Consider the following 15,931-nt stretch of genomic DNA (forward strand, 5'->3'; position numbering starts at 1 on the left):
CGTTGTATTTATGTTCATCTTCCTCCCTTTTGATCTTCTCATAGAACAGATCCTGCTCTGGATTAACTTTCATGATATAGAGTCTTACGGAACCATGTTGAACTGAAACTTCAGCCCATCTTAACTCCTCATTTGTCGTCACTGTACCAGGTCGCTTTCTTGGTCCCTATACTTGATTAGGACTGCTTTTAAATTTGGGAAATGATCACCTATGACCTCCATCTGTGTCAAGATGCTGCAGTTCAGAGGAACTTGAGCCCATCTTATGTCTTCCCCAAATACTAATTTCATTGTTCTTTTTGGCTCTTACTCTATGCTACGACTGATAATTTCCTCTACCACCAATTTATCTTATGTTTTCCTCTCCTCATTGTCCTCAGGAGAGTTTAGGAGAAGAAAGTGAGATGAGAGAGTGGAGTAATAAAATAGGATTGAGATTTATTAAAATATGGTACTAGGTTGGGTCGGGTCAGTTTAATAAAATAAGGGTGATGGGTCGGGTTGGTTTGTTATTTAAATTAGGGTATAGATGGAATGCACCGAATTTTGACACATGTCAAAATCTGATGCTAAACATTTTATTAGTGAGGTCCGTCTAAAAAATGACATATATGATCCACCTTATATACGGCAAGGGCAGTATTGAGTCCACCTTTTAACGACGAGAAAATGTGTACAATTTCGTATAGTTCACTCGCATTAATGGACCTTTTTCGTTTATTTAAAGAAGAATGTTACATTTATTTAAAATTTTCTATTTTATCTTTAATGACAAGTTTTTATGATCACACAAATATTATTATATATTTAAAAGGTATTATAAATCTCAAAAGTATTGTAGCAAGAGACTGACTTATGTTTAGATCGAGTAAAGGGATCATCGGACCCCGTTAACCTCGGCAAAAATTCTGGACATATATGTGTATATAAGTTGAAAACAGTCATATATTTTGCTTGAAACTCTTAAGATCAAAAGTCGATGAGGGCATTGGTTGAGCAGTCCACTCATGTGTCCCGATATACCTTCAAATCCTGAGTCCGACTCTGATTATAGCCATCATATAAATATGATAATAAGCATAAAAATACAAGGCCAAAGATTTTTTTTAAAATTTAAATTATATGCCACATCAAATTAGGTCATGTTAATTAAAATGCGAGGAGTATAAATAAGTGAAATAGAGTAGGGGTGGGTATTCGGTATTTCGGTTCGGTATTTAAGAATTTCGGTTTGGTATTTCAGTATTCGGTTTATCAATTGTGTATACCAAATACCGTACCAAATTATTTCGGTATGGTTCAGTATTTTTTATTTTGGTTCGGTACGGTTTCGGTTTAATAATCGCTAAATAAGCTTATGACACCTGGCAACCCTCTCCGTGCACAATTCACTGATTCAGTGATTCAATGAATTCATAATTCACTAAATGAATTCATAATTCACTGGCAGCCCTCTCCTAGCGGTTTGTCTCCTTTACCAAAAACTTGAAGCAAGATGTTAAATGTATGAAAATCAGGTGAAAATCTATTTCGACCCATTTCATCTAACAATCTATGAAATTGATTCAGTGGTTCACAATGAATTCACAATTCAGTTTAAAACCATAAACACAACATTCAGAGATCTTTGATGCCACACATTGACGATCGACTTTTCTGTCAAGTGCAAAACCATAAACACAACATTTAAGACAGATTTAAGACATGCAAAACCATAAACACAGAACCATAAACACAGTCAAGAAAAGAAAGCAGCACACTAATTTAAGACACTACATGCATAAGCTCAGAGAACACAACAGTAGCAGCAGACTCTAACAGTTGTAGCAGAATTAAACACAGTGCAACAAAATAACAAAGAGGGCATCCCTCAATTCAAGTTTATACTAATAGTCTCGAATCAACCTAGTCTTAATTCTTAAATACAGATTTCAGGAAGACGCTCAAGACAACACCTAATATGCTTCCTTAAACTATATGTACCATCCCTCTTTGGATTAACATTTTAGACTCGACCACAATGCTTGCACTTTACTTTGCGAACTTCTCCGTTATCTTCTTTTACCTCAAAATGTTCCCAAATATGAGAGCGTACTTTAGGAGCACGGGGCATGATTGCACTTGAACCTTAAAAAAAAGATAAATCATAGGTTAGAATATTATTTTTTAATGATAATAAAATAAAACTACAAAAGTATATCACCAACCAAATAGAGTATTAAACTTACCACTCAAGTTGCAAGTTGCAACTATACATCAAACAATGCTAGTACTGCTTCCATTATTTTCCATATCTAAAGATAATTCGACCAAATATGTCATACAAATAAACAAGTATGATATATTATTTTGAACTAAAATACACACAAAATATTAAAGCTTACCAAGCTCGAGTTTCTCAAGATACTCCAAGTATTCTTCAACACTAATAGGATTCTTCTCTTCTCTAAGCCAATTTTGAACACAAACAAGAGCTTGCACACATTAAGGAGTCAATGAACTCCTAAATGATTCAAGAATACGGCCACCAGTGCTAAAATATCAAATTGGATATGACAATCAAATTGAATATTTAGAGACAGAAAGAAAAATCAAAGGAATGGATGGAGATATTCCACCCACCTGCAGTTTATTTGGTATTTCACCTTTAACACTTTAGTTCAGTCAGCTAGACGAACAAGACAGTCATATACCATAAAACTATAGCATGTCCAGTTTGTTAAGGAACCAAGTAAATGTGTCTATTAAATCTGCAAGTAATCCCCCTCAAGCCCTCCCTAATCAACAAACTCAGTTTATATACAAGTAGCATCAGTAGATAAACAGTAACAAACATGTGATTCAATAAGCTCCAAAGAACAACTTGAGCCTTCAATCCCGTTCACCAATTTGCTATAACCTACAGTAAAAGAAAACATATCAAAATCAGAGCTCAAGCAACGTCTTAGTCCCACAGAAATCTGAACTTTCCAAAACCACCAGGAATCCTCATCACCTTTTTCACTATTGCAGTATTGCCGTTTTCTGACTTTCTGAAACCATCCCCCTTTCTAAATTCCCTAATGCCTAATCCCTAATTGAATGAAAGACTAGAGATAAGGGTTGGGCTGGGGCACTGGATCTTATTGGGTTGGGCTGGGGCACTCGGCAGTATGCATAGATATAGGTCCAATTTAAAAGTCTTTAAAAATTCGGTATTTCGGTATACCGAAATTTCAAGATCCTAATACCGAGGACCGTACCGTTATACCGAAATACCAAAAACGTAATACCGAATTAGACCGAAATACCGAAAAAATCGAAATCGAAATACCGAATTAATTCGGTCCGGTTCAGAATTCGATTTTTTGGATTTTATGCCCACCCCTTAAATAGAGTATAAATTCTTTTTTGACCACAAAGCTTTACATGAATAACCAAGATACTGCGACAATCTTTTTGTTTTCCCAATTAACTGCTTTTGTGCTACAATATTAATATTTACACCCAATAATCTGCTCTTGTGTTACAATTTTTTTCGGAAAATGGCCAAATAAATTCCTTTACTTTCAAATATTGTTTAAATTTATCCTCCGTCTTACTATCGAGTTATTTGAGTCTCTACTTTTATACTATGAAATAAAAATACCCCTAATTTGGACTGAATAACACGAGGTACTTCAAAATTAACGAGACTACCCCAAATTTTGACGTCCGACCCGGCCCTAATTTTGTTACCCATTACACATTATTCATTTTCCCAAACTTTGAGATAAGAAAACAAAAAACTATTTCAAACTTTCAGAATTTTTCTCCATCCATTATCCCACTACTCCATTATTATCTTCACCTAAAATTCCATGATTAACTTTTTTGTTTGTTTAAAATAAAGTATCTAATTTTTTTGCTATGGAATTAGAATTTGGTTGTAATTTATGAAGGTAGTCTATCGAACAACAAATTTGAGCCTAAAACGGCAGAGGAAAACATTATTGGGTTCTTCAGTTTTTTCTTGAACGCCCCATTTCAGATGTTGTTCTCCAGCAGAGTTTTAAACCTTAGTTTATCTTCTTCAAATTTCTTTTAGAACCATAACAAATGGCTCAATTAAACTCACCCCTTTTTATTAGCCCCTTCCCCGTTTACCCACCTCATTTGACCCGATTCAATTTTGTAACAGCCGAAACCCATATGCTAAGATCTTACTTGATCCCCTGCCATGAGGCTTGAACCTGAAGCTCACGTTGTCCTGTTTGACCAAAAAGTATAAGTTTCGGCTAAACTATTAAATTTACGTAATAATGGGTTAAACCTAGTTAAAGATAATAACTCTAGACGTGAATCTTAAAAACGTGCGTGAGATGAGAATAATAGGCACGAAACGTTCATAAAGAATGAGCAATAATGAAGGTGTAACTAGTAATAAATAACAATAAATGACATTTAAGTAAATAAGAGGAATGATTTACTTGATAAAGGGTGGATTGGACGAATGTTCTTCCGAGACATATCTCTAACAAAGCCTAATGTTACAATATTCTTTTTAACGTCCTATTTCAAAAATTAGTCGTTACTGTTCTGTCAGCGTTGCTCGACCTCGGTCATTATTGACGTCTCGACCATGAATCTTGCTGCTCCCTGGCCGACCTCGGCTTACTCTTCCCTTAATGTTATATTACCCTAAATATTTTAGTGTATATTTTGTCCCATACACAATCCTCGCCCAAGAGTCTTTTCAAGAAGAACCCAGCTACAAGATACATCCTCAAGATAAAGTGATCGTCACTTCTCTTAAAAAAATTTACTAGAAAATAAATGAAGAAGTTTTTTGGATCAAGTAATTAGTTTATTTACATATATCAAAAACCAATTAACATATCTAGAAAATGATAAAATTATGAAAACAGAGCAATAAAACACCTAAAAGCAAGAAACAAAAAGCTTCAAGGATGAAAAAAAGTGTTTCAAGAACAACAAAAAAAAATGTTTCACAAGGATGTTGTTCTTCTTGTTTCTCATGTACTACTAGTATTTTCAATTCTGCTTCACTTATTTTTATTACCTAATTAGAGTTTTATAGAATTGAGGGAGAAATGAGGGTTTCCATTGATGAAGGTTGGATATAAGAGAACAAGAAGAAAGAGAAAATAAATGAGGTAAAAGGGGTTTGGGTCGGGTAATGAGTCTAATTTGGGGATGGTTTTAATTGAAATTAAATTGGGGTGGATCTTTTAATAAAGAGCTGACACATGATATTCCGTTCAAATTAGGGATATTTTTATTTCATAGTATAACATTAGGGGTTCAAATAACTAAATAGTAAAATGAATGATAGATTTAAACAATATTTGAAAGTAGAGAAATATATTTAGCCCTTTTCCGTTTTTTTTTATTTCCTCTAAGGTATGCTACAATTACAATCTAGATAATGACTTTATTGCCTTGTAGCAGTTGGTCAATGTTGTTATCAAGCTTCGCCTAAAAAATTGGCAGCCGCTCTTTTCCATGCTGGCTAAAATGCCAGGTGGTCGTTATTTAGTGCATATTAACGGCCCTTTTGGACATAAGTAATTTTTTTCTTTTTTTAAAATAAATTTATTTTTTTGGAAATCAGCGTTTGTTCATAAAATTTTTAATTTTCACCTGAAGATCCATTTTGAAAATTTTCAAAAATTTAAAAAACTCCAAAAAACTATTTTTCAAAATTTTCACTCACAAAACTTCAAAAATAATCCAAAATTATATTCATGTCCAAATATAACTCTAAATTTAAAATATCATTTTCACTTCAAAAAAAATTTCCCCTATTTTAAAATTTTACAATTCTTATGTCCAAACGCCACTAAGATTTTCCCTCTTTTCTAATTTTTTCTCTTCTACTATACTTTTCACCTATGTTTACTTTGACTGTCAGTGCATGTCAATAAGCATGCTAACTAATTAATTAATCAATCAATGGATCACACTACACGTTCAAACGCGGGAACATCAGTAGTTATTCGGGTGCACTATTATCTCTAAAATAGATGTTTGGTTCCATTATATAAAATTTTATAGTAACGATAAGTTGACGAGCAAACTATATTAATACTATATTCGCAAAAAATATCATTCGCTTTATAATTGTCCTCGACAATATTTTATACTTTAAAAACGGTCAGTAATAACATTATTACTTACAATCTTAAATATCTCACACTCTATATAGCAAACTAAACAATCATTCAAAAAGATTTTTAAAAGCATCACTTAATATTGAGCAGGGGGTTTTGCTGCTCTGAATTCACAGAGAGCCTCAGAGCCGAGAGAGACGAGTCACGAGTACTTTGTTTTTAAGAATTTCAAAGTTTTTGTACTCAAAAGAATGATTAAGACAAGAAAATGAAAAAGACATAGGCAAAAAGGATTTTTTTTTTAAAAAAAACATGTGTGTTTGTTAATTGGAAAGAAGGAAAGCATGGGGAATTAGGAATTTAATAATTAATTAATTATAAACGAAATTAATCAAAAAGAATTGTACGGGGACTTTGGAAGCCTTCGCCGATAACCAAAGCGTATCGTTCCCGCAACTACTTTGGTACTTTGTTTATAACCTTTTTAAGTTATGCAATAGAAGGAGGGCTTGCGCTTGAATTGAAGTAGCGCCTTTGGAATATGAGCAACCGAACTCTTGACCTTGGGGACAAAAAAGGAGACAAGAGGGGCACTTAGTCACCGACACCAAACCAATCCCCCTCCACATAACTCCACATAAATCCGTTCATGCTACTTCAGTATTTATTTACAACAAATATTCATATCCTTTATATTTCAGCGAGAATCGAACCCCCATCTTTCCCAACGAACCCACAACCCTTACCGTTGAATCAACACCCTTTTGTTATTGGGTTCGACAGTGTATATTTATATAGATTTAGTAAATATTTCAATACAAATGCAGGCTTCCGGAAAAAGTCACTGGGTTCGCCCGAACCCGCACCCACTAGTGTAGCTCTGCCCCTGAATAGATGTTACCTCCTTATATAATATTTGACAATTTTAATCAAACAATTGTGACGTTGAGTTAAGATCAATATATTTTTTTCCCTTACAAATTTCACATGCTCTAGTTTAATTGATAAATTAATACTAATTAGTATATTTCGACTATCAAAGCTTAGCATAAGTTTATTACTTAGCAAAACTATAATTCTTCAAATGTATTTTAATTTTGGATTATTTTGTGATCAAGTCATATAATATGGCATTATACTTGGTTTTAAGTTACACAAAATTATGGGGATAAGCATTTTTCATAACTAACAGCTTCAGTAAAAATTTATACATATCCGATATTTATACCAACTTAATAGATACATGACACATATTTTAATATAAGCTATTATTAGTAAATTATAATTAATTAATATATATTTTTATATTAATTTATTATTTGATTATGATAAGTTAGTACGATAATAATTTTTTACCTAACACCACCTCACACTCCTCACATAACTCGCTTCCCCTCCCATACCAAAAGAGAAGAAAAACTAGCATGCTACTCCTTCCGGTCCACAATAACTGATTATTTTATATTTTTATTTTAGTTCAAAATAAATATTCATCTGCATAATTAAGATAGAATTAATTTTATTTTTTTAAAATTTGTTCTTATTTATATATTTTAATGCGTTAAGCTAATAATTAATTAAGATTAATTTAGGAAGATAAATCTTTTTTTTAGGGTTTCGTATTTCCTCAGGGGTGCCAAAAATAAAACTTTCGGTTTTGGGAGTATGAGTATCCAATTCCAGCAAAGCCCCAAACATGCTAATAATAAACTATACAAACCGCCTCCTCTTTTTCCCCAAAAATAACAAAATCTCCCTCCCTCTCGTGTCACTTTCCAAGCCTACCCACGTTTCTTCATGGCTTCACCATGAATTCTCTCTCTTCCCCATACAACTTACGACCAACAAACCGAGCTAGAAAGAAGATGCACTTCCTTTTCTATTTGTGTCCTCCGCGGCAAAGCAAAATCGAATCGGCGTATTGCATTTTCTAATTAGTACTAAAGAAGAATGAGACTTTACGTGTATTTGTTGGAGGGCAAGGAATGGGCAGTGGAGGACTCTTATGTGAAGTTAAAACTAGGAAGGTTCAAGTCCAAGACAAGGGTATTGAAAAATACTAGGAACCCTATTTGGAATGAAGAGTTTGTGTTCAGGGTTAACGATGTAGAGGAGGAAATTGTTCTCTCTGTATATCAACATCGTGATGATTCTGGATTCCTTAATGTTCATTATGGGGATTTAGTTGGTAAGGTGAAAATACCCGTCTGGTCCGTTGCGGCTGAGGAAAATCAGAACTTGCCTCCCACTTGGTTTTCTCTTCAAAAACCCAAAAGTGCAAAATCAGTTAACAGAGATTGCGGTTAGAATTTCTCATACCTTTCATTTCTCCTTCTTTTATTTTTTAACCTCACCCCATTTTGATGCTTTTGTTTCTTTGTGGAGTAGAAAGTAGAATGTAAGTTTGACAGTGACAAGTTGGGTGGATTTAATTTGTAAATGTCTGATACTTTTTGCTCTTCACACTTAATTTGATAACCGCCTCCACCTCATTGGGGTGATATAATCACTACAATAATCATTAGCAGATGTTTGGATATGTACTAACGACCCATTTTTATTTCTCCTTGTGTACATTGTTTCAATTAGTTACCTAATACGACACCTCCTTGTACCAATTTTCTGGAGAATGATGAAGAAACAATACCATTTGTAATTTAATTAGACAAAAATCATTTTCTTTAGCTAGTGATAGTCTTTTATCTATATCAGTTTAAAAAGGGTTCCGCATTTTTACTGGTGTCTTCTTAGATAAAACCCCAACTCTTTTTATGAATTGAAACTATCTATTGGTTTAGTGCTTTTTATCTTTTAGTTTTTATTTTCCTTTATTTGTATTATGAGCAGATGTTTTGCCTTATCAATGCAGGGAAGATTCTTCTCACTCTTTCCTTACATGGGAAGGGCAAAGATGTATCCTCTAACCATGTCTGTTATGTGAATCCAACAAATGATACTTCTAGAGAACATGAAGTGATAAGCAAATCTTCTCAAGATTTGCATGGCTTTGCAGCTCATCCCAAGAAAATTTCGGAAGGGAAACATTTAATGAAGAACATTGCTTGCCATTTCGAGAAACTTTTCGGCAAGAATGAAGAAGCCAAGAAAAGCGACGAGGAAGAATCGAAGAAGGATGATTCTTCTGATATATCCACGACTACATCTGACTATGAAGACTGTTTGGAGGAGTCTCCGGTTAGCCATAGCTTTGAAGAAGCGATTGAGCGAATGCGGACAACAAGTGAAGATAAAGAAATGCCAGGGGACCTGCAGGGTGGAGTCCTGCTGGACCAGACATATGTTGTGTCGTCAAAAGATCTTAACATGCTTCTTTTTGCTCCTGATTCACAGTTCAGGAAAGATCTGGCAGAGTTGCAGGGTACAACAGATATGCACGAGGGTCCGTGGTCATGGAAATCAGATGAAATGTGTTTAACAAGAGTTGTCACCTATATGAAAGCACCAAGTAAATTAGTTAGGGCTGTTCAAGCCACAGAGGAGCAAACATATGTTAAAGCTGATGGAAAAGAATTTTCTGTTTTTGTCTCTGTAAGTACCCCTGACGTTCCATATGGGAGTACTTTCAAGATTGAGTTGCTTTACAAGATAATGCCTGGCCAACAGGAATCTTCTGGTGAAGAATCCGCGCGTCTGGTTGTATCCTGGGCCATTAACTTCAGCCAGAACACTATGATGAAATCAATGATTGAAGGAGGAGCTCGGCAAGGATTGAAGGAGAGTTTTTACCAGTTTGCTGAGGTATTAGCTCGCAAATTGAAAGTAACAACTTCAAAGGTTGTCTTGGAGAAAGATCGGGCTTTGGCATCTTTGCAGACTGAACATCAGTCAGATTGGGAACTGGCAAAGGAGTACTTTTGGAATTTTACAGTTGTATCAACTATTTTCATGGTTTTGTATGTATTAGTGCACATTATATTAAGTGAACCTAGCAAATTACATGGACTGGAGTATCATGGTTTTGATTTGCCGGATAGTGTTGGAGAATTTATCACCAGCGGAATACTAGTTCTTCAATTGGAGCGGGTATATAATATGGTTTCACGTTTTGTAGAAGCTAGGCTGCGAAGAGGTCTTTAAATATGTCCTGTCTTTTCTTTCTTTGTCTAACTTTTGTTGTTTGATGCACAACATGGTTTTGTGCCCATAGTTAAAGTTAACAGATTCTGGTTTTGACAGGAAACGATCATGGAGTCAAAGCACAAGGTGATGGATGGGTACTTACTGTAGCTTTGATTGAGGGAATGAACTTAACTTCTTTGGACCCAACAGGTTTCCCAGATCCATACGTGGTCTTTACATGCAATGGCAAAACAAGAACTAGCTCTGTCCAGCTTCAAACTCTTGACCCTCAGTGGAGTGGTGTGCATATTCTTCTCATTTTCTTTCTTGTTTGTTAGTTGTTTTTAGTGTCATATGCTTACCTGATACTTTTGCAGAGATACTAGAGTTTGATGCTGCAGAAGAACCACCTTCGGTGTTAGATGTGGAAGTTTTCGACTTCGACGGTCCATTTGATCAAGCTTCATCGCTTGGGCATGCAGAAATTAATTTCCTAAAACACACTTCTGCAGAATTGGCAGACATTTGGGTTCCTCTTGAGGGAAAAATTGCTCTGTCTTCACAATCGAAGTTGCACTTGAGGATTTTTTTGGACAATAACAATGGAGTTGAAACTATCCGAGACTACCTAACAAAGATGGAAAAAGAAGTTGGGAAGAAGGTAGGGTTATATCTTCTCTTTTTTCCTCCATATTGTTTAGCAGTAGCAGAAGTGTTAAACATCCAACTGATATGCTTGGCAGTTAAACGTTCGGTCGCCACACAAGAACTCAACATTTCAGAAAATTTTTGGGCTGCCTCCAGAAGAATTTTTAATCAACGACTACTCGTGCTCCCTCAAAAGAAAGATGCCATTACAGGTTTCATTGGAGTATATGCTACGTTATTATGTATCAACTTCTAAGTGATCTGTGGTGTTTGATTGTTATTTCAATGCATTATGATTATGCCAAATCTGTTAATGATGAACTGATAATGCTAGTTTGTTCTACACTTGGGGGTGGGGGGATGAACAAAGTAATTAAGCAAGCAAGAAATATAAAGGGGGGGGGGGGTAAACAAAGTAATTAAGCAAGCAAGAAATGAAAACAAAGAAAGAAATTAGGAAAGCAAATAGTTCAAGTTCAATTAAAATCTTGGTGTTAAATAGCAGTCACATCTGGAAGTTTCTGACTATGTGATATCTATTCCATTTCAAAAATATGGGGATGCTTTCCTAAGTAGCATTCACTTATTTTCAACAGAGATGTATACTACAAACTGACGCTCGACCAGATGGCTTTATATTTGATTGGTTCTTTTTAACACACGGTTTATGAACATTTGATCTTCAACTCCTAGGGTTGAAATCTAGCATATCACTTAATTTTTGTATTGCTACTGCAGGGGCGGATCTTTCTATCTGCCAGAATCGTTGGATTTTATGCAAATTTGTTTGGTCACAAAACAAAGTTTTTCTTCCTGTGGGAGGATATTGAGGATGTTAATGTGGTTTCCCCATCATGGTCAACCATGTGGAGCCCTGCACTTGTAATAGTTTTGCGTAAAGGTCGAGGAGTTGATGCTAGGCACGGTGCTAGGTATCAAGATGAAGAAGGCCGACTGCATTTCTGTTTTCATTCATTTGTGTCATTCAATGTTGCAAGCAGGTATTATGGGGAAAATTTTTGGTGTCAGTGACAAAAAATAGGACTTACATTTGATTGCACATTATGTTTCGACGATGATGAGATTAGAACATTGTTTTGTTGTAACAGGACAATCATGGTGTTGTGGAGAACAAGGACACTGCCTCCAGATCAGAAAGCACAAATTGTAGAAGTGCAGCAGGAGAAGGATGAAAAGCTTGTTTTGTCTGAAGACAATGCATCCTACTTGGTCGTTGAGGATGTACAAATGTCTAAAGTCTATTCTGGAGAACTACCTGTCAGTGTAAGTTTTTATTTGTTATAAATTTTCCATCTTACATTTGACTGTCTGAATTTTGTGGTGTTTTTATGACCCTGAGCTTTGTCTGTTTTATCTGTAAAACATGATTGGAGGGAAAGCTGAGGAAGTATTTTCGTAGAATATCTCAAGATTTATTTTTAAATATTTTTGAAGCTGTAAGTGTAAGTTTTGACATAAATTACTGCCCCAAACCAGAACTGAATTGACTTCTGCGTTCTGCTAGGACTAGAATGAGCAATTTAGACGTTAAGTGGTAAACAAGTGTGTTAATTATATTTGTTCAGGTCTATAACACTGGCAAGTTCTGGAGAAACTTATCCAATAATCCTACTTCTTTCCCTCTGCCTGGGGAATTGACCAGTCTAGACTAGATCTCTTGAGTAACTAGGGGCCTTGGATTTTTTGCTGGAAATTCTGCAGGTTAAATCACTGATGCAGATGTTTGATGGAGGAGATTTGGAGCATAGAGTAATGAGCAAATCTGGCTGTCTCAATTATGTGACTACTTCATGGGAAACTGTAGCTCCCAATGTTTCTGAGAGACTCGTATCTTACAAATTCAACCGCTTCATCTCTGTCTTTGGTGGTGAAGTTACAAGCACACAGCAGAAATCTCCTATCGCAAATGACGGTGGATGGACCATCAATGAGATCATGGCCCTGCATGATGTCCCGTTTGGTGATCATTTCCGAGTACGTTTCAGTTGTTCATTACAGTTGTCCGTTCTGTAAAAGCAGGAAGAGTTGATTAGGTTTATTTCTTAATCTTTGCAGGTGCAGTTCAGATACGAGATCAAAGACTCTACTTCTGTACATAATTCATGCAAGTGTGATGTTAGTGTTGGTGTAATGTGGCTGAAAAACACCAAATTTGAGCAGAGAATAACTAGGAATGTTGTAGGGAAATTCACCACTCGACTGAAGGATATACTAGAGTTGGTTGAAAGGGAGATATTATTGTCAAGTTGATAGGATCCAGGCAAATGTTGCCACTTACACACTTAGATACAAGCTGTTCAACATTAGAGTTGTTACGACTAATCAATAGCACAGTAACATTTGATGTACTTTTCACACTTTATATATTAGCTTCTCACAGTAGTGATTCAATACTCCATGTTTTATTATTAACTTATGGTTCAGGGGGAAACTCGGCTATTTTTGGTCCCGTGTTCTCTCAGTTCCTTTGGTTAAGGTGCAGTAAAACCTCAATAGAATAATTACTCCATGTGACTCGTCTGTGTTAGCCTTGAGCTTCTTGTGCCCCATATGTAACAACGGACCAGAAAATATATTCCAAGTCTTTATTCGATGCCACAGTGAAAGAACATAAGGAAGATATTCATATAAACACAGACTTCCACTCTTTATAACTGGATCAGAAGCAATTGCAAGTAAGAGATTCTTCTGTGAACACACTAATTCGTTTAGTATTATTCTAATAATATATTTGTACATTTAATTTTTCCCCGGCACTCAATTCGTTTAGTCATATTCAAACATGAACATATGTTAAAATATAAAAATGATAAAATATATTTATTCTTTAATAATTATTTGAAACAGTAGGAACAAATTTGTTTAACAAATGATAGCTTTTTATAGTCAGTAAAACTTTTTAAAAAATTAAAGATATTTGTATTTAATATTAAATTTTTTAAAGCTTTATCAGTTAATATTATTTATTTGAAAGTTTTAATTAGTGTCGGTGTGCTATATATGGGTATTTTATTTATTGGATTAACAGATATGGCTTGACCGATAAATAAGTGAGCTTTGATTTTATAATTTTCATTAAAAATAGTTCACATGATTAAAAACACTGACTTGAGATTTGTTCACAGTAATGTTAGTAACAAATTTAATAAATGCTACCTATATATCTTGAAAATTAACGTTAAGTAAAAATTAAGTGTACGAATATATTATAAAAATAATTAATAAAATAATATTAAGTTACTTTAATTATAAGTAAAATACTTGGGTAAAAGTATATTATATAGTATATAATATAGAAAGTATAACATAAAATGGGAGGATTTATAATGTCAAGGGCATAATAGATTTTTCGGGCGAAAGTTTTATAGAATTTCGTCAAAGTGACTATTGTGATAACTAGAACATAGTAATATGATTTTTATGTAACAAAAGAAAGAAAAATGACTTTTGGGCAATGAACCTTTACAAAAAAACAATGGAGACGGAATCTTTGGCTTCTTAAGATGACTAAAAGACATTATTAGCACTAAATGGGCTGCTCAAGATGCCTGAAAGACACTATTAGCACCAAAGCAGAACTCCTGTCATTATTACAGGGGCTTGAACTTGCGAAAGTTTATACTCTGGAAATATTAATATTGACTTAACAAAATAGTGTTGTATATGTTAAGAAAATTAAAATAGCATGTATTCAAGTATGCTTGGTGATTGCAAGTGTCTTTGGTTGAGCTGCACCGTTCAACGATCTCCCATGTTTAAGGAGAAGTAAATCAGGGGATCGATGCCAGTGTAAACTACAGAACTTTCAATGAAAGGCAAATTAAGACGAAGAAAATGTGGTTAAAATTCTTCTCTCTTTGTTCACCAACTTCCCTTGATTGTTCTTTGCGTTTGATTATTTATTCTAGTTCTACTAGCATCATCGTAACGCATCAAATGTCGTCAAACTTTCGTGAACATTTTATTTGAAAATTGTTTACCCAAAAATGAGTAACAATTAAATTTGTACGCGGTTTAAAAGATACGTGACTTAATTCAATACGAATAATTAAGAACAACAAGTAAATGAGTTAAGGACAAAATAAATGATCAAACCAATCGCAATGTAAAGACCAAGCATGATCTTATATTGAACAGTGAAATTCGCCCTCGATACAAGCTCGGTCGCGAGTGAAGAAAAGAACAAATGAATAATGCCTTGAACAGTAGCTAGAAGACAAAAGTAAACTTTTATTGTTTTGATTTGCGTGTCATAATGTGTCAAAATAAAGAAAGTCTTCCCATTTATGTAGTAGGAGAATTTCAAAAATCTGTTTTTTCGGTAAATGTTGATATACAGTTGATACTGAACGGGATTTGCGCCGTAATATCCGGTTGAGGGCGAATATTACGGCCTCCTGCTCGTCATGTATAATCGTTTATCACGTCCTCCGAGGTCCAGAAGCTATACTTGGCCCGGGTCCGTCATTTCACCGTGTTCGATCTCATATACATGGTTCATTCCTCCCGGGTTTCGATACGAGGGGCTCCTGGACTCGATTATAATCACTTCGAGCCGTGCTTATCCTTCGTTCCTTCACTGGGGAATGGGAAAAAACTTTACCACCGATTTTATCCGTACACAGATAGTCCCCTTGTTTTCCGGAAGGTAGATTTATCTAAACGACGTGAAGCGATAAATTAACCTCGGTTAGTACGCTACAACCGAGTTGACGGGTCAGCGAAACGTCTCATTAGTCGCGTCGCTCTGACTTCGGACACGTGCTAGCCGCCGGTTGACCGTCCTCGAATGCGAAACATCACACACTGATTACCCTTTCTCTATAAAAGCTTTGACCCCTTTTTTACTTTTTTACTTTCCGATTCCAGAGTTCCCTGACTTACCCTCGAATTCTTCACTTATTTTTAACCCCTTCAAACCTTCATCCATTGTTATCCAGATCTTCATATTTTTATCTTAAAAACTTCATACTACTTCATCAAAACTTTCATACCTTCATCCATATCATAGTTATGTTGGGATATACTATTAACCATACAGTTTAGACATAGTATTTTATTTTATTCTTTATGGAATAATTTTTTATTTA

The 15,931-nt window shown here is 34.9% G+C and overlaps 1 protein-coding gene and 1 long non-coding RNA gene across 3 annotated transcripts; one reads left to right on the forward strand and one right to left on the reverse strand.

Moving 5' to 3' along the window:
* Positions 1-1,852: 1,852 nt before the first annotated feature.
* LOC107816954 (uncharacterized) lies at positions 1,853-3,128 on the reverse strand. The gene is made up of 5 exons (XR_001655091.2): positions 2,996-3,128; positions 2,623-2,899; positions 2,385-2,533; positions 2,229-2,294; positions 1,853-2,127 (listed from the first exon to the last, which is right to left on the reverse strand). It is a non-coding gene; the product is annotated as an uncharacterized LOC107816954 (long non-coding RNA).
* A 4,660-nt stretch (positions 3,129-7,788) lies between these two features.
* Positions 7,789-13,232, forward strand: LOC107816981 (C2 and GRAM domain-containing protein At5g50170). 2 transcript variants are annotated; one of them, XM_016642751.2, is made up of 10 exons: positions 7,789-8,394; positions 8,962-10,182; positions 10,290-10,316; positions 10,383-10,472; positions 10,550-10,833; positions 10,916-11,032; positions 11,559-11,821; positions 11,930-12,104; positions 12,543-12,815; positions 12,897-13,232. In XM_016642751.2, the coding sequence occupies exons 1-10, from the start codon at positions 8,043-8,045 to the stop codon at positions 13,089-13,091; spliced, it is 2,997 nt and encodes a 998-aa protein (XP_016498237.1). In that variant the 5' UTR covers positions 7,789-8,042; the 3' UTR covers positions 13,092-13,232. The 2 variants fall into 2 exon arrangements, with proteins under 2 accessions (XP_016498237.1, XP_016498229.1); XM_016642743.2 differs by having other exon boundaries at positions 10,290-10,472.
* The last annotated feature ends 2,699 nt before the right edge of the window (positions 13,233-15,931 follow it).

This window comes from Nicotiana tabacum, chromosome 4 (assembly GCF_000715075.1).
Source record: "Nicotiana tabacum cultivar K326 chromosome 4, ASM71507v2, whole genome shotgun sequence".
NCBI classification, from domain to species: Eukaryota; Viridiplantae; Streptophyta; class Magnoliopsida; order Solanales; family Solanaceae; genus Nicotiana; species Nicotiana tabacum.